The sequence below is a fragment of the Theropithecus gelada genome, chromosome 14 (genome assembly GCF_003255815.1).
Source record: "Theropithecus gelada isolate Dixy chromosome 14, Tgel_1.0, whole genome shotgun sequence".
Taxonomy (NCBI): domain Eukaryota; kingdom Metazoa; phylum Chordata; class Mammalia; order Primates; family Cercopithecidae; genus Theropithecus; species Theropithecus gelada.
The window spans coordinates 123,520,498-123,539,094 of NC_037682.1; the positions used below are offsets into that span (position 1 = coordinate 123,520,498).

The following is an 18,597-nucleotide window of genomic DNA, read 5'->3' on the forward strand; positions in this document are numbered from 1 at the left end:
ATGCCCAAACTGGGCAGTATCTGGTCACCCCTGTTTTTCTGACACTTCTCTTCTGCTTTCGTTTTAGCCTACACCAATAAACAATTTAGACTTTGAGGATGCAGCTACATTTTATATTGTTTGTAAATAGCATAGATATTTGATATACAAATGTGATATGGACAGTGCTAAGGCTGCTTTCTACAGTGTGTGCAAGAGAGAGAAGGAGAAAGAGAGAGGTAGGGGGTGCAGCTCCAGGCTTTCTGAGTGCGTCTACTCTTCAAGGCCAAAAACACACATGAGGGAGAAGCACGGCTCGCTTCATATTTTTCCCGTCCTGGATATCAATGAGATGTCCTAATAAACAGCCCCCCAAAAGTTACAAATTTCTCGAACTTTATTGATACACTGCACAATCACAACCATCTCGTATTCATCCTGAATTAGAAAAGGTTACAACTACAATGCAACATGCACAAAATTCAGGTAGTATATTCACCCTTAATACAATTATTGACAGAAATCAAGTCTTCATTGATTTTTTGAAGGAAAAGATAAGAAAGAAAATAAAAGAAAAAAGAACTCTAGAAGGCTGACAAAGTCATACTCTTGTATCATGTGATAAATTTTTAAAGCATTTGAACATAGATTTTTTTGAAGGATAATTGTGAGAATGGGCACACCCATTGTCTGACACAGCTATAACGGCACCATTGATAAGTCATAATTTTTTTTTTAAATCTAAAGGACTCTGAACTTGACAGATACATTTTCGTACACCCACACATTCCTCACAACTGCACTTTACATGTCACGAAAATTTCTGAATGATTAAAAATGCTCCCTTTAACTAACACAAGGGCAGTTTGTATTATATAGCATTGTTATTATTGATAGCTTTATAAATCTGCCAAATAACGTAGAACGTAGCCTCAAAAGGATGGTCGAGGGTTCGCAATCTTTCTTTCTCCACCCAGTGGTGTGGAGCAACTCTGTGCCTTAAAAAGGGCACCATTGAAAGAAACAAAAAGAAATCTCTTTCAAAATGCTGGAAATTAGGCTTAGCTGACTACTTTCAGGGTAAAGACAATTGCGTCTAATGAAGTCCACTCAACATTTCTTTGGACTCTAAGTATTCTGCACCTGAAGGCTAAATTGAACTAGCTCAGCTCTATCTTTGTTGCCACATCTTTAATTACAAATCTATTTCTTCTTCCTTTCATTTACTTCTCTTAAGTAAGAAATGGGGGAAATGAGACTGGCATTTTTATTTGTTTGCATTTGGTGATCATTAGGCATTCTCCTCATAGGGTCTCTTTTTGAAAATGTTGCCTTCCTACTACACACCTGTGAAGTTTTACTCAAGTGCTCAAACTTATTTGTCTTCAAGTAAAAAGACAGGGAAGCTCTGAATAATAGGAGGGGAGGCAATTGGGTATGAGAGTTTCCAGGATAAGGTCATGTGCAAAATGAAAACAAAAGATTCTTGCTGTTGGAGAGAAAGAAAATAAATGCATTTTTCCAAAAAGAAAAACCTTATGCTGCTTCCCTTAATTCCAAAGGGATTAACATTTGCTTTCGTGTGTGTATTGGTCTGTTTCATTTCGGGCTGGTTTTAGGTAATGCATAGCCAGTTTTTCTTTCTCAAAATCAAAGTCAGTATGAAATTGAGGAAAGATGCCCCACCACCAGATCTTACCTCATCTTAAGCCACTCCTCCCCTCCTTCTACTATGGGCTGGCGACAGCCAACCAACACTTGAATGTTCAATGTACAGCCACTCCTGATGCAGCCACAGGGATAAGCTCTCGTCGGGGTTGCCTGCCCACTTTGGGGTTCTCTGCTTTTCTCATGGGATGGTTCTCTCAGCATAAATAGAACTTGCTGACTCCTCTTTGTTGAAGGCAAATTGAGTGAATTGATGCAGAAACAGATCCTGAAACCCAGCCTCAGTTTTGAAGTTGCTAGAGTCCCAGAATATTCTTCTCACCCAGGTTTTGAGAACAAACTGCCCAATCTGTGAAATGTATCATCTAGTAAGAGGCATGGATGTAAGAAGAAAGAGGCTTGGGCCTCTTTGTGACAGAAAACCTTACCTTTTCTTCTGTTCGGTGGAGCACAATGGCAGCAGAACAGTCATGTGCAGTACTCTGCATAAAACCTGTGTATGTTTTCACAACCACTTCTCTACATCTCCCCCCTCCCCGAATTAAAGCAAGAACGAGAAAAAAACTAAACACGCTTGTTTAGACTTGCAGTTGACTGTATCAGGCACTTGACATTAAACTACTGAAAAACAAGCTTGGCCGGAGCCTTAACACAAGCACTTTCATTGGCATTACTTTGGTGGAAGTGCATATGAACTCCGTTTTGGGAAGGGGAAGGGTTTCAGAGTTCCTACATTGCTAATTCCTCTCACCTAATCTCCTAACAAGCCTTATTTGGCTTCCTTTTCATGTGGAAAACCTGCAAGAGATACACTTGCTCAGACTTGTATGTTTTGTCCTGCCTTGCCCCCACCCCATGCCCACTACTGGCACCCTGAACAAATCTAGCCTGTAGGCCTTCTCCATGTACTCTCCATATGTGAAGTTGGAAAAGTGTGGATATTATCTTATGTAAGCATTTGTTGTTCTATATGCTTCAAAATGATGGATGACAGCCACTGTCCCATGAAGCCATCCCCACTAAAGAAACACAAAAACACAGAAGCAGAAATATGTCTGTTGTGAAGAAGTCATTTTCACTCCCAGTGAGTACCCCAGTTGCCTTGGGTTGTATTTACTTTGTTGTCTTTACCCCAGACAGATGAGGATTGACTGTAGCATTTTTCTCCCTCTGAAACGTGGCTGGGATAGGTACCCACTAGAGGGGCATCTTAGTATCCTGTGGAAGGGGGAACAGTAGGGTTCCATAGTGACCCTGAAGCCAGCCTTTTTGGGTTGAGAGGTTCTGATGATCTTGGCCAAAAGAGCATGGACCGTTTCCTGTAGAACAAGTCTTGGAGTGAGGAATAGGTCCAGCTTGTCCATTTCAAGTACTATGTTCTCCAAGACTTTCCACTCTTCACAGCCTTCACATTTATTCCACTCCAAAGTAACAAATTTATTATCAGTAGCATGCTCAGATGACACATTTGATTCTCATACACTATCTGACACCAACTCAACTCCAGATGCTGAAGGTGGTGACAGATCTGAAACGTCTATGTGCAACCTTTAATTCTGATTTTGTGCCTGCTCATGATCATCCCTGGAACTGGGAATCAATGCGCCACTCCTGGCACATCATTTATGGTTCCCGAATCTGGCTCCTGGCAGCTCACTAGGAAATGCAGATGTCTGTTTACAGCTGGAAAATGTAACATTAATTTCACTCACACCAGCTCTACCTCTTAAGACAGTGCTTAGCATTTAGTGTGCCAAGATCGCCTATGTATGTATTATGTATATATGTATAGCTATCTCTGTGTATGTTTCCCCATGGCAGAGGTCACACTCATGTGCCTTGATGGACAAAAGCAAAGAGGGCACTGATACTGGAGGAAGAAGACCAGTTAAGCATTAAGGGCACAGAATTCTATGGTGCTCATATTTTTTATTTTTTAGACTGAGGACCTGAAAAGGTTTTCCAACTGAAGCAGGGCAGGTCTGCGATTGATGCTGCATTCTCATCCTCTCTGGGGTCAGTCCCTGCAGCACACCTGTGCGGTCTGCAATGCCTTTATTTGGAATCCCAGGCAACCTTGCTGGATGAGTCCTTCTTGTCCCAGGAGACAAGGCAGCAAAGGTGGGTCAGCTCTTGTTTGTATGCTGGGTCTGCTTTGAACCTGAAGAGCTGGTGAAGTTCTTCCCCAAAGCCACTGGAGAAGCAGCCTGCATCCGAGGAAACTGTGTCACTGACACTTTCTCCCTTCTGTTTGCAGTGTTGTGTTAATCAAGTGCTTGAAAATTAAGTCAGTTGCTCAAGTGCCCTCAGCGTAGAAGAGCTTCCTGAAACAAATACCAGAGTTGTCAATACACCCGCCATGTAATTGGCCTCCATCAGCTTTTTACTGGATAGTTTTCAAACAGATTAAACCAGAACTGGAGCAGAAAGGAGACTCCAGCCGCAGTCATCCCACTCAGGCGGGTGGACTCTTCACTTTGCATTGCAGAGACACATGTGGTTTTTTCCTCTCATGTTCTTGCTGTGAAGGAAAGCCAGCCATAGGTTCCTGACACGTACTTTCTTGAAGGGTTGAGAGAAGCATAAAGGCTGGCACCTTTGTCCTTCAAGTGCAAAAGGAAAACCACAGTGCGAATCAAGACTTTTCTAGGGTGATCTGCTTCCCAAGAAGATGTTTTAGAGAACAGGCTCTCCCGGGAATAGTGAGTGACTGACCATCAGCTTGCTACTTGGCCCATCTGTTAGTGTCTCCTCTGGGTGGATAGGATACCAGATTTTAAAGAGTCCACAACACAGGGTATTGCTTTTTTATGTTGTTAGCCTGTGAGATCGCTGGCTTTCACAGAAGTTGATAGATAATTTTGAAGATGCTAATGTCTGCTGATGGTGTATACATGAATACAGTGGGAGAGATACGATATGATTAGAGATTAATATGGGGATGAATTGATAGTGAGTAGTAGGGAGAGAAATAGAAAGGAGTGTTAGACAATTACATTGATATATTGATAAACAGTAAATAGGTTGCTAGAGAGGAAGACAAGTGGGTAGGTAATTGGATGGTGAGATAAATCAGACATTTGAGTAGATGGGTAACTGTATGATTACTTTGATAGACAGCTTGATAAAACCTAAATAAATCAGCCACCTATCAATCACTTTTATGAGTTGAACTTCTCTTTTTAAAAGAGAAGTACTATCTTCAAAATGCCTCCCCCTTTTTTGGTCGCTTGACTTGCAAAATTTAGTGTTAGGTTGCAAGCACAGCCCCAAACTTCAAATCCCTGCAGATGGTGGAAGAAATGAGTAGGGCAGAGGGGCTACAGAAGATGGCACAATCATCTGTATTGAAATATATAGATATGGATATAGTAGGACAGTGTCCCAGAAAGAAAAGATGTGAACCCTAATGGAATTAGATAATAGTTAACATGGATGGGTGGATATGTACATTGTCATTAGGAAAATAATCGTAGATAATAGGACACTTGGACGTAGCTCTTGCTGTGCACTATGTTATGAGTCAAGTTGTGTCTTCAGGGTGTTTATTGTGAGGCTCAATTTTTGCCCAAATGAAACTTACGTTTTGGTGTGTGTGGCAGGGGATGTTGGTGGGGATGACGAGGAGGAGAGAAGCAGAGGAAAGGGAAGGGTCAAGGTAGCAGGAGCAGACCCCATTTTTGGACACACCAATGAATGATTATCCTACATGTGGTAGAACCCTGCCCACCCCGCCCCCAACCCCACTCATTCAAGCTGGAAACAAAAGCAAACAAACAAACAAATGAACGAACAAAACAGGAAGAAAACAAATCTAGGAGAAGAACAGAAAAAAACAAACAACAAAAAGAAGCCCAAGCTGGTTTGCTCTCCGCAGTGTAGATTAAAGTCTGTGATATGGAGAAGCAGGTGTTGCTCAGAGGACCTAGGATTTCTTATCAAAACTTGATGAAGAAGTGGGCTAAGAGGGTCCCTGATAGCCAGAGACAAGCCAGTGCTCTGGAGGCCGAGTTTACACCATCAATGACTGCTCCAGGCCCTGTGTAGGAGAGAGAGAGACAGAACCATTAGCCTACATCCAAGGACACCATAGTTCTTCCCTGACAAGCAAATACACATACATGCTTCCCACCTTCCACCCTTCCGCTGACCATTCCGAGTCTAGACAAAGGAAAGTGCCCAGTGGGAGTATTTAGGAACTCGAAGGGGCAAGCTAATGGGATGCCTTGACCAGTGCAGCCTGCTCCGAAAGACTATGCTTAAAAAGTAAGTAGGTGAAGCTCAGGCTAGTCATAGAGGCCCGTGGGCCCAAAGGTTAGGGCAACACATGGAAAGGCAGACCTGCTGGCTGTTTTCGAAGCAGTGCCTCTAACTGTGTGCTATACTTGGAGAGTGTCCAGTACAGACAATGAGTCGGGGGGCACAGGGCCAGAGAGACAAGGAGCAGGTGGTGGGGTAGGAAGGGGAGAGGGATGGAGACATAAGTCCAAGTGTTGATGTAGCAGACTTGTCAACCTCAGTGCATGCAACCTAGGTGTTGTGGAGGCTCCTCCTGCAGCAGCTGAGGAAGGAAGAAAAATCATCCCCACGGGTTTTAAAGACTGGAATTAGGCTTGTCCCGGCAGACAGTGCTGCCTCCCTAAAGGCCTTGAAGCAGATCAACACGCCCAAAACAGATTGCTCCTGAAGAGTCCACCCAAGGGGCTCTCCCTTGATTTTTTTTCTACCTTCTCTTTCTCTCTGGCCCTTTCCTGTATCCCCAGTAAATCATTCAAGGTCCACTGGGAAATAAGTCCACAGTCTCATGAGTGCTGTTCTTCTCCTCTCATCTTCCATGGCTCAAGAAGACAAATCACATGAATTGGTATTATCCCAGCCTGCTGCAAGGGCAGGTGTATCTAACTTGGCCCAGGCGTTCCTCCATCACCTTTATCAGCAAGTGCATAGGGTGGTACGCAAGACCAGGAGCCAGCAGTAAGTGTATCCCAGAAAAAGCAAAATCTATTATTACCGAGGGATTAAAGCCATTGAGAGTCATTTCTATAAAACTGGTGAAGAAGCAAAGGAGATCCAAAGGAGGCAGGACACCTCTTCTACCACCTCAAGCCAGGACTTCACAGCTTCTTTGAGAAGCAAATTGGCCAGCTGGAAATAAGCTGAGGTGCAGCAGAACCTCTTTAGACAGGACCAGTTCATTTGGCTTGTCTGTCAACCTTATGGTGAGGATCCATGCCTTGCCCAGGAGGGACCGATGGGAAGATTTTACTTTGGGAAATTCAGGTCTCTCACTTCAGCAATGAATATACAACTGTTCCTCTCCACTAATCTTAACACGAATACCTTTTGTTTCTACTTAAAATGTACATGCTTTTATGCACTAAAAGTCATATTTGCTTGATAGCTTAAAGTCTGACTCATATTACCCTGCATTTTTGTCAGAGAATATTCACAGAAAAGGGCGGGATCCAGGTTTTAGCGACATGTTAATGTCCCAGAGGAGGCTCCATAGATATTGATGGAAAGTAGCCTGACTGTGGGGCCTCCAGCAATCCTGGCACACATCCCGAGAAATCCTACTGGCCTGCAGAATGCACTCAGCTAGAAATGCTCAGGTTGAAGCTCAAGGTAATTCTCTGCATATTGTCTTTGCAAAAGATGAGTGATTTAGATTTTTAAATAAGTTTATTTACATTTTTAAATAAAAATATGTACATAAAGATACTTTTAAAGAAACATATGGGCAGATTCATAAAGCATGTATGTTTCTTTAAAATTATCTTTTTGTTTATATTTTCTTTAAAAGTATTTTCATGACATATATGGCGTATGTACTAGACTAGTTATGTATGTGTATATGTATATACATATATAGTCTTCGTCTAATTTATTATTTTGAACTTAAGAAACAATTGAAGCCCTGATATGCTCCACTGTAGACAGATAGAAGTCTTGAGTGTAGGAATCATTCTCTCCAAGTTCTACCAGTGAACTGAAACATTCCTGTGGATACCATGCCGTCAGCACAAGGTTGAATATAACTAAAGCAAAGAGGAGTGGGGCAATACACACAGAAAGAAGAGCATGGAAGAGTGGGGCTCAGAGAGAGAAGGAGGCAGAATAGCAAAGGGAAGTGAGTGTTTCTGGTGGTGAGCAGCAGTTGCCATCGGATGCTTGCTGCTTACTGGGTGGAGGTTTACAGCCATATTCAGCTTCTGTTGAGTGTTCCCAAGAGTGGAAATGCAAGGGGGACTTAGCAGATATGTAGGCTGCTCAGCCTGCTTAGGGCCATGATGACAACATACATTCACACTGTGCTCTCCACGTGGCAAGCATGATTCTAGATGCTAAACATATAATCAGTCATTTAATCATCACACCAACCCTATGAGCTATGTGCTACTGTCATTCCCACTTTACAAATAGGAAAGCTGGGAACAGAGCAGTTAGACATCTTACCTATGGCCACACAACTTATACACTGTGAGCTGTATTAGAACCAAGTCACTGTCCTCAGAATCTATGCCCATAATTGTTACAAGTCTACTTCCTCTCTGTAGAAAATGACCATTTGTGCAGGTTTTCCAGGGACCACAATATCATGGTGTGAGAGAAACAATGGACAGGGAATACAGTGTCTCTGTGTGAATGTGCTGAACCCTAGCTGAGTGATGGTCCCTCTCCGGGCTTTGCTTCTCACATTGCAAATTGAGAAGAGATGGGGTTTGATGACCTGTGAGGTCCTTCTTCTATTAGCTCTCTGAGTTATTACATGAATGGAAATTCTGCATCCAGCTGTTAGGAGAGATAGCTGGTGAGTAGCCAGACAGCCTTCTTCAGTTGAAAGAAAACCATCAACATATGCCTTCTGCACTTCAGAATTCCATGTCCCCTGAGACTGCAAGAGGGCACCAAACACTCTAGACCCTAAAGTTTCCCTTTTGCAGCCCCATTTTCTATGTGGCTTCAGGGAGTTTTATTCTTCAGCAGGTGTGATGAGCACCTGCTTTGTCGTATCAAATGCCATAGCAATTTATTGCCTAAGTGCCTTTGGTCAATTGGTGTATGAGAAATGGCTGGGCTATTGTGGCCAGAGAATGAATTTAATCCACTATGATACAGAGTGAAGCTAGCATCACTTTCCTCCTACAGATCCTGGGCACACTGGAGACCTGTCATCTGGGCCAAATGCCAATGCAGTGAGGGCTCTGCCGGAGGGCTCTCCAGCTGTGTTTGGAGGGGGTACATCTATGTACCACTCTCTGGACTGGAAGAGTGTGAGACAAAAGCCATGGGCAATGAACTCATTCTTTAATTGCATCTTTGCAGTAGCCCTGTGTAACTGGAAATGAGGAAAAGAAAGTTTCTGGGTTAGTTCTCTCCCACCAGGCTTCTGTATGCTACAGTTGCTCACCTAACTTGGCCAAATGCTTTTCTGCTTTAATATAAAAGTGATGGGTTGCTGCAATTCAAGTAATCTGGTGTTGGTCCCATGGCCTCAGGGCTCACATTTGTTCCCATGGGTTACCATGAGGCTGTTGTAAATGTTAGCTCAGCAAAGCTACAGAGCCACCTGTGTGACAGGGAAGGACGCGGTTCTGAAGGAACTCTTCAGGCTGAGCTCAGCAGTGGTAGCACTGAAGCTTGCACACAGGGCTTCAGAGTCAGGTCGAGTACAGTTTTCCTAGAGTTTGGCCTTAGCCGGTCACAGCTGCATGGACTTCTCCAGGTACTTGGTACCCAAGACAATATAATTTTGAATTTCAATACACAGGATCAGAAACCCAAATGTTTGTATTTATTCATTTATTGGTAAAAATTGGAAGAAAGGTGATTCTTCTCTAAAACCTAGAATCCCAGGTTTGGAAATGAGAGGCAGATTTTTTTCTTTTTCTTTTTTTTTTTTTTTTTTTTGAGACGGAGTCTCACTCTGCCGCCCGGGCTGGAGTGCAGTGGCTCGATCCTGGCTCACTGCAAGCTCCACCTCCCAGGTTCAAGCCATTCTCCTGCCTCAACCGCCCGAGTAGCTGGGACTACAGGTGCCCGCCGCCACACCTGGCTGATTTTTTGTATTTTTAGTAGAGATGGGGTTTCACCGTGTTAGCCAGGATGGTCTCGATCTCTTGACCTTGTGATCCACCCGCCTCGGCCTCCCAAAGTGCTGGGATTACAAGCATGAGCCACCGCGCCCGGCTGAGAGGCAGATTTTCAATGGCATGTTCTATTCCAGAAAACTGATGCTAAAATACACCCGGATGAAAGCCCAGGGGTTTGGAAGGAAGGCGAAGGAGCAGACTTACTGGAAGCATCACTGAGAAAACATCCCCAGGGACCTCAGGAACGGTTCTCTACGCTCCCCCGGGGTAAGGTCGCTCATCGCGCTCTGGCAGCATCGGAGTTGGACCAATTCGGGTTTAAATTCTGACCCTGTGGGTTGCCAGCTCTGTGATCTTAGGCAAGATACTTTGTTTTCTCACTGAAAATAGGCATGATGACGCTGAGTTTGCAGGATTGGTTGAAGGATGAATGTAATCAGTACAGTGCCTGGTACAAAGTAGTCATGTGATCATGGTAACTGCTGTTGGAACACGGCTCGCACACCTTCCCTTTCCCTTTCTTAGTGGAGACGAATACTAGCTTGTTTAGATCGTTCCAAAATATGTTGAACCTGGGGTGAGGTATTGGTAGGGGAGTGAGTAAAGAGGTGAGATAGCTTAAGGTTGGAGTGTTTGCAGCTGAGAGAGATCACTGGCTGTGAGGGCTGTGGAGGATGTGGGGCATTGAGCAGGGCACTGGGAGCCAGCCACAGCCAAGCTTCCTGGCTAGGTCAAAGGGTAATGTGTCCATCCCGCAATGGAGACGGGCCCCAGGTCAGCCTTGGAAAAGTTGCAGTCTTTCATTCGACATACATGAATTGATCCGTGCCATGCACTAGGCTCTGCTTTCAGAAAGACAGACAGACACAGTCTCTACCTTCAAAAAGCACAAACTTTAGGAGGAACTAGCGTATCCTCTGTCCTTGACTAAATAAATAAACAAATAAACAGACAAATTTTTTTTTTAAACCATCACAGATTCTGGGAAGAAAGCCATTTGGAACAAATAACCCTAAATCCCTTTCATCTCAGGAACATCCTGCCTGTTGGGTAGTCTTAAGAGGATTGATTTTAAGAGTCAGAACTGAATTTGAATTCTGGCTCTGCTACCCACCAGCAGGAAGACTTTGGACAAGACGGCCGACTTCTCTGAAACGTTTCTTTTATGTATAAAATGTGGAAGGGGTAGTTCTATCTACCCTTGCAGGGTCGCTCTGAGAATAAGTTAAGATGGTGTCTGCAATCATCAAGTACAGAGTAAAGGATGATGAAATATTAGGCGAGCTGGAATTGAGGCAAGAATTGCTAATCCATAAAACAGCATCTTGTGTGGGGGTTCTGCTTTTAAAGAAAGAGGTGCTCTGGAGTACTAGGTTCTCAAAGGTTACTCTCCAACACCAGCTGAAAGCAACCTTGGCTCCGCCTCGTAACTGGGTGACCTTGTCCCTTCTGGAAAGGCCTGAAGTGGCTGCTAACCACAGGTAAAAGCTTCCTAACGAATGCCAGCTATTCTGAGGAAGTGTATTCAGCAGCCCAGTACTTTCTGTGGGCAAATGCCACATTTAAGGACTCTTTCTCTATTTATGGTTAACAATGATTCAATTGAACTAGAATGGCTGCTACAAATATCAGGCTTAATTAAATATTTTCAGGGATAAATGGAAAGTGAGAACATGTAATTATGCCCTTTACCATTATTCCAGCACCTCCTCCTTCACCCTTTTTAAGGTTAAAAATTAATGGCTTCTTCATGCCTGAAGTTAAGCATCTTTAAAAATACAAGCTGAAATGAAGATGCCAAGCCACAAAATAAACTGTGAGTGACAACACAGTGACAACAACAAAATACTTTGGGGACAGGTATACAAATAAGATTTCCTTCAGAATACAGAAAGAATAGTTAGAGACCAGATATGGTTAAGAGACAAGTTTCAGAAACAGCAAAGGGATCCATTTGTGTGGCCATTATGGCCACAGCAGGTCCATGTGGCTACAAGGGAAGCTCAGCAGGGGTAAGACACATAACAACAACAACAACAACAACAAAATGAACAAATAAAAATTCTACTTTTGAGAAGCTACTTATCTTGGTAAATTGTTAGGTTTGTGCAAAAGTCATCATGGATTTTGCCATTACTTTTAATGGCAAAAGACGTGATGCTTTTGTATCAACCTAATAAAATACTGAACATTAGATTTTTTGTTTGTTTATTTGTTTGTTTTTTAGAGAGTGTGATCTCGGCTCACTGCAACCTCTGCCTTTCAGGTTCAAGTGATTCTGCTGCCTCAGCCTCCCAAGTAGCTGGGATTATGGGCATGCACCACCACGTCTGGCTAATTTTTGTATTTTTGTAGAGATGGGGTTTCACCATGTTGCCAAGGCTGTTCTTGAACTGCTAGCCTCAAGTGACCCACTCGCCTCAGCCTCCCAAAATGCTGGAATTACAGGCGTGAGCCACCACGCCGAAAATCTAGTGGCCTAAACATTAGGTTTTTAAGAAGAAAATTTGGTTGAAGGCTTAAAACAGAATAAAACCACACCTACCACATAAGAACTGGGAACTTCAAGCCTGGCCATCCTGGCACAAAGGTTTTACTGCTGCATTCAGGGGTAGCTCAACACCCTCTTGAGTGGGAGGTGTTGACAATCACAGTACCCAAACTCAGCACAGAGCTCTCAGAAAAAATATAGAAACTTCCTGCTGAGATCTTGCCTCATGAGAGATTTTGAAGCTTAAAAATGTAGTGTACATAACAAGCCATGAAGGTATTGGAATGTGTCACTGGTTTTCTTTTCCATGATTGTAATGAAAATATGACATCGATCTCCAGCAACCATAAACTATATAGCTGAAATTCCACTACAATGGCAGATGGTAGGGTGATCACACTAAAAAAGAAAAGAAAAGAAAAAAAACCCATAGGGAAGTTGAGCTTGTTGATAGCACACAGTGAAATTAATGAAATATCTGAAGTCTAAGAAGACATGGTTTTGTTCTGAAATTTGGATAGGTTTTGTAAGTACGATTATGAACTGCGTGACCTTCCTAATGAGGAACCAAAAGGATAATGATGTTCTTGGTGATTAAAAGAGGAGCGAAGAAATCTAATTAGATGATGTATGTGTTACACTTGTTGGTGAAACATAAAGCTATTTTTAGAGGCGCTGGCTGATGAAGGCGCACCACTTCCCTTCAAAGGGAACTTTTCCTCCATTGAGTTTAATTACAGCGGCAAACGTGGCACTGTATTGTTTCACAAGTAAGATCAACCAACAAGGCTCTGCAGCACAACCAAGACCAGTTGATAAAGAGGCAACCATCTTTGTTCTGTTCTCCTTAACACACCCTGTTTTGTGCTTACCACAAAAACAAAAGCTTAAGAAGTTAATATCAGAAGTTAATTCAAATCTGTCAGCTCACCACAAACCTGAAAGAGACAAGACTTGAGTCGATGTTGAACCATAAGCTCTGTATCTGTGCTGACATCAGCACACCCTGAACGCTCAGTGTTAAATTCTAAATGCTTAGGCTAATAGCCAGATGTCAATGATTCAGAGCGAGGAGGGCGGGGTATGAGCCAACGACAAGGAACCTCATCAAGAATGAAATGGGAAATGTCTGCAGTTTTTTTCTAATATGTTGACATTTTGCAGGTTGGGGGAAAATACAAATGATTACGCTGCTGTCATCAGCCAAAAGCAATGGTGTGTCTCTCTGACTCATTCCCTTCCCACCTGGATTTAAATTGTGGATTTGAAAAATAAAAACCATACACGTTATCAGCAGGAAACGGACAAATATGTGCAGCTTTTGATGTCTCTGCAAGAAGATATCATGTGATGAACATCTTCCTAAACAGAGAATTGGAATATGTGGTATAGCCTCCTTCAAAAAGGAGATCTGGGATGGGGGGACCCTAAATTTCAAATTAGATTTGGAACATACAGGAGGCTGGAATGCAAGGGAAAGTCAGAAAAACAGTGATTTGGCTTCCCTGAGGGGAGGGGACTGCAAGTTCTCTTGGGTATTTGGCTTTTCTTTGGTTAGTGAAAGGTATGAAACTGTATAGAGGCTATAACCCATGCCCTCACTGACTGGAAGATATATTTATTAATTCAACAAACAGTTACTGGGCAACAATCACTGGAAGATGTAGTGTTACATCCTCTAAGTGCAGAAAAAGATACAAACAAAATATAAGCCTGGGGGTAAGCCACTATGAGAGCCCAAAAGATGAGGGATTAATTCTTCAGTGGAGCTCACAAATGCTTTACATATGGGGCGTCATTGAGCACAGCCCAGAAAGGACGCACTCATCAGACACAGAAGAGGGCACAAGCCTGCTTCTGTGACCCTCCAGCACACTGGGAGACACAGTATATGGGTTTGAAAGAAACAGGGGGTCAAGTCAGACAGACCTAGGTACAAAACCTGCTGTTGTCCCTTGCCTCTTCCGTCCATGCTGGAATCCCTCCTACCTGGGGGAATTTAGTAACATCATTTGTTCTTGAGCTCTAGGCTCTTCTTCTGTCCAGTGAAAAATAGTAACAGTATCTATCTCAAAGGCTTCTTAGGTGTCTAAAGCCATGTGTGGCTGACACTTGATAGCCGGCAGCTTCTTTATTCCTCAAGCATGGCCATTCTTATATTTTATTGTAACTGCCTATTTACTTGTTTGTGCAAGATCAGAAATTCTGTTTCTCCTTGTACCTTAGTCCTTGTATAATTCCTGGCATACAGTAGACACTAAACAAATATTTGTTGACTAGACGAATGGATGGAGGGATGGAGGGATGGAGGGATGGAGAGTGGCAACAGCATGATGTCTAATGGGTTCTGGGACATAGGGGCCCAGCCTGGTGGATGCAGGGAAGGTCACAGATGGAGTGCTGGGGACACTTGAAGCTATAAGGCTACACTGGCCTCACAGCGAGAACAGCCTTAGCGTCAAGCTGTTCTGGGAGGCAGAAGTTTTCGGCAATCGAAATGACAAGGTTCGTTCTGAGTTTTGGAAATGTCACTTGGCCCTGCTGTGGCAAACCAATAGGAGTCGGATTGCCAAAGAAAGACGAGAGAACCAGTGAGAGGATATCACAATCGTCCATGTGTGACACGTGCCACAATGTGAGTGATAATGGAGATGGAGAAGTCAGAGGAAAGGCCATTTGGTGGGACTTGTTGGCTAACAGATGTGAGGAGTGAGGGAGAGGAGAAAGTCAAAAATGACCACGGAGATTCTAGAGAGTGTGCAGGGAAGAGTGAGGCACACACGGAGTGTTCCCAGGGCAGAAAGGCTGCCTTTGAGACCCCTGTGGAATATTCAGAGAGAGAGAGAGTGGCTTGTAGCTCAGAATTCAGGACAGAACTAAAGACACAAATTCAGGAATTGGCAGACTGTTGTTCAGAGGCCAACGATCTTCGGTGTGCATAAGATTCCCTGGGAGAGTCTCTTAAAAAGTGCATTCTCAGGACCTTCCCTAGAGATTTTGGTTAAATGATTCTGGGGCAAGGCTCACATATCTGCATTTTTAAAGCATCCAGAATAAGGCTGATGCAGGCCAAAAAATACCTCACCGTGGGGTGCTTGAAGGTACAGCAGAGCCCTTCCCCTCTCACCATAGGCTGACACCTGGGAGGACCGATAGGACAGGTGCTGGAGGGGCTAGACACAGACTGAGGAAGGTTAGAAGACAGGCACCACCCGGTTACATCACAGAAGCCAGAAGTGGGTCATTGCGAGGTGAGACAGAGTCTGACACTGAGAGGAGGTCAGGTGTCAGAGTGAGACAGATCGTGAGCTGAGGCATAAGAGGGTTTGAGAAAGTGGAGATACAACACAAGTTCTCCCTCCCAGAGGCCTGTAGTTGGAGGGAAGCAAAGGCACGGGTGCAGCATTGAGGTCGCACTGAAGAGAAGCTCAGTCTTTGTGTCCCCTCTCCATGTCCCAGCTGGAGCCGCCTGGGGATAGGTGTAGTTGTGAGGATGCCCTGATACAGAACGAGAAGACGGAGGCAGGAAGAGGAGGGAGGTGGGGGATAAGGCAGCAGCGCTGAGGGCTCTGCCCACAGTGGGGTGGTTTCCCATGAGAAGGAGGTCAGCAAAAGGCAGAGGGTGAGAGCTGCTGCCTGGTGCAGGCTCTGGCTGAAGGAAGTCCGGCTCAGCCAGTCTGATATGTATATTTATTCTAGAAGAATGGCCACTAGCAACAGAAAATAGAGATTCTGCCCTCATGGCTCCCAGGAGCCGCCGAGGCAGGCTGGAGTCACAGCTGCTCCCAGAGGGCTCAGGCTTGGCCTGAGGAGGAAACTCTGTGCACAGATGTTGCCTTAACTGGAGCGTTTGCCTTTTTCACTTGCAATGACAGGATTCCTGTGAGTTGTCCCTGTGCCCTACACTTAACTCTTAATGTAACTGATTTGTGTTGCTGCAATTTCACAGATAAAATGTGAGAAATTTGTTTTTCTCTCTGCAGTCTCCCCCCTCTGGCTTGGCTTTGTTTGCGTTCTCTGTCCCTTTCCCCTACCAGTTCCAGTCATCCAGCCGTTTACATGCCTCATTAAGCACGTCGCACTCTCTGCAGTGCCGGATGTAATCAAGTCCAGAATCTTCCTTCTCTGCACACTAAGGACAGGATAGGGGGATGGGGCTTCTTGCTCAGGGCCCAGAGGGAGCAAAGGGGGTTGGCGAACTGAGAGAAAGTGAGTGACCTCCACAAGGGACAGAGCTGTGGTCAGCAAGCTGAACCCTGCCACCCCTGCTGTTCATAGGCCTGGCAAGGTTTCAAGGTGCCAAGGGGCTCCCTGTGGGTCTTCCAATGGCTGCACCCACTCAGTAAAGCTAACCAATGCTTGGAGCAAGCTGCTTTGCAATGGTTGGAGCAAGCTGCTTTGCAAAGGTTGCCCATGGTTATGGGTGATGGCTTTTGGAGACCTGTTCCTTGCCCTTTGTTCCCATTGTTTCCCAAATTCAGCACTGACACTTAGAAAACTGAAAGTAACCTGGGAGTTCATCTTGCTTGGCTTTTATGTTTTATGCATGACTTAAGAACAGACAGCATCACAGTTTGTCTGTATCAGAGTCAGGACTGGAGCCCGGTGTTCCTTGCTGCTAGTGTTAACCTCCTCTCCATATCGGGCCACTTTTCCAGCACCTGCAGTTGCCTGGGGGTAAGGGAAGTGGGTGGTCTAAAATGTGCCTGTGAGTTGGCGCTCTGCCTAGGTGACCACTCTGTCCTTGTGGCTCTGTGTGGGGAAAGCAACTGGCGTGATGAAGAAGAAGGATTTCACGTCGGTGCCAACAGCTGATTCATCTTGGACAATCACCTACCATGTGGTCACTCACACATTTCTAGTCATTTCAGGTTGCAAACCACTCACCAACCCATTGTCTCCAGTTTTTGTCCTCTGCATTCTTTCAAAATTGCTTGTATCCTATTTTCCTTTGCTCTTTGCTTGTAGGTATGAACTATATAAAAGATGTAGTGTGAGACAGGCACGCTGTGAGGGGATCACAGGGGCAGAGTCAAAGAGGGCTCTCGGAAAACAGACTGACCGTCTGTGAGAGTAAATACAAATGCACGCCTGCAGATGGGGACTGTGTGTTGGGAAAGTATGAGTATATGGGTTGCAAATGTAAAAATTGTCCTTTATAGGAATTGGTTCAGAAGTAGATAGAAGAAAGGAGAATTTGATGTGGGTCTTGGGTCCAAGCAAACTAATAGCTGATATGAGGCTCCATTTGGAAAGTCGCCACGTCCACGATGGGTTGCCAGGTCTTTGAGCTGGACTGCGATAGGAGCGAAGCACTCCGGCGTGGGACTGGGGGGACATCGGCTCAAATCCCAGCACAAGCACTGGTGAGCCAGGGCGTTTTCAGTTATCTGCCTAACCTCGCAATTTCCTCAAGTGTTAAATCAGGATAAATATAGTACTTACTTCATAGAGTCACTAAGGGTGATAAAAAAGGAAAAGCACTTAGTCTAGCGCCCTGTACACACTAAATGGTTGGTAATAATTAGGCATAATTATGGGGGCATTGAGGACTAGGAAGAGCATCCCTGGCCAGGAGAAAGAGCAGGTCAACCGGACACTATCTGTCTGATCTTGTGCTGAAACTATTGCCACACAGTCATAGGATCAGAGAATTGTGCCTTGTAGGGACCACAAAAACCAAACATCTTATCCAAAATGCCTTCACTGATTAAAAATATAAAAAGACCCACTGAGACTGACCTTCCCAAAGCCATTCAGCCAGTGAGCAGCATAGGGTGAGACACATACCCCTTCTTCTATGCCATGGCATTTTAATCCCTGACAGCTAAATTGTTGCTGTGACCAATACATTCTTTCCACCCCCACATACATTCACACATTCATTTGTTCCACAAAGTTTTCCTGATGAGCTACTGTGTGTAGATCCTTGTATAAGGTCCTGGGGATTAAGCCAGGTATGGCCCCTATGTTCATGGAGCTTACAGGCTGAAGAGGAAGAAATACTTTAAACAAACAAATTTTGAAATGTTAAACAAAAACAAAATTACAACTAGAAGATAAAGTCTGTAGAAACAAGGAACCTAGCTGTTGAGTCACTGCTGTCTCCTGATCACATAGAACAGTGCCTGGCTTGTAACAAGTCCTAAATGCATGTTTGTTAAATGAATGCTAGACAATGCCCTGTGTGAGTGCAGCAGTCAAAGGCACAGAATGAGTGGATGCAGAATGGGGGACTGGCCTGGTCAGAGAGGTCAGGAAAGGCTTCCTTCAGGAAGGGATGCTGAAGGCAAGTGTGTGCAACAGGGTGAAGTGAGATAGGGTGGGTTATAGGGATCATGAATGCCGGAGAAGAAGGGCACAGGG

At 44.3% G+C, this 18,597-nt stretch overlaps 1 protein-coding gene across 9 annotated transcripts in view; it reads right to left on the minus strand.

Moving 5' to 3' along the window:
- Window positions 1–358: 358 nt before the first annotated feature.
- OPCML (opioid binding protein/cell adhesion molecule like) overlaps window positions 359–18,597 on the minus strand; it is a 1,151,950-nt gene continuing 1,133,711 nt past the window's right edge. For all 9 annotated transcript variants that reach the window (XM_025357328.1, XM_025357325.1, XM_025357327.1 and 6 more), the window contains one exon: window positions 359–5,686. In XM_025357328.1, the coding sequence (XP_025213113.1) occupies window positions 5,586–5,686 (101 nt within the window). In that variant the 3' untranslated portion in view covers window positions 359–5,585. The remainder of the gene's footprint in view (window positions 5,687–18,597) is intronic.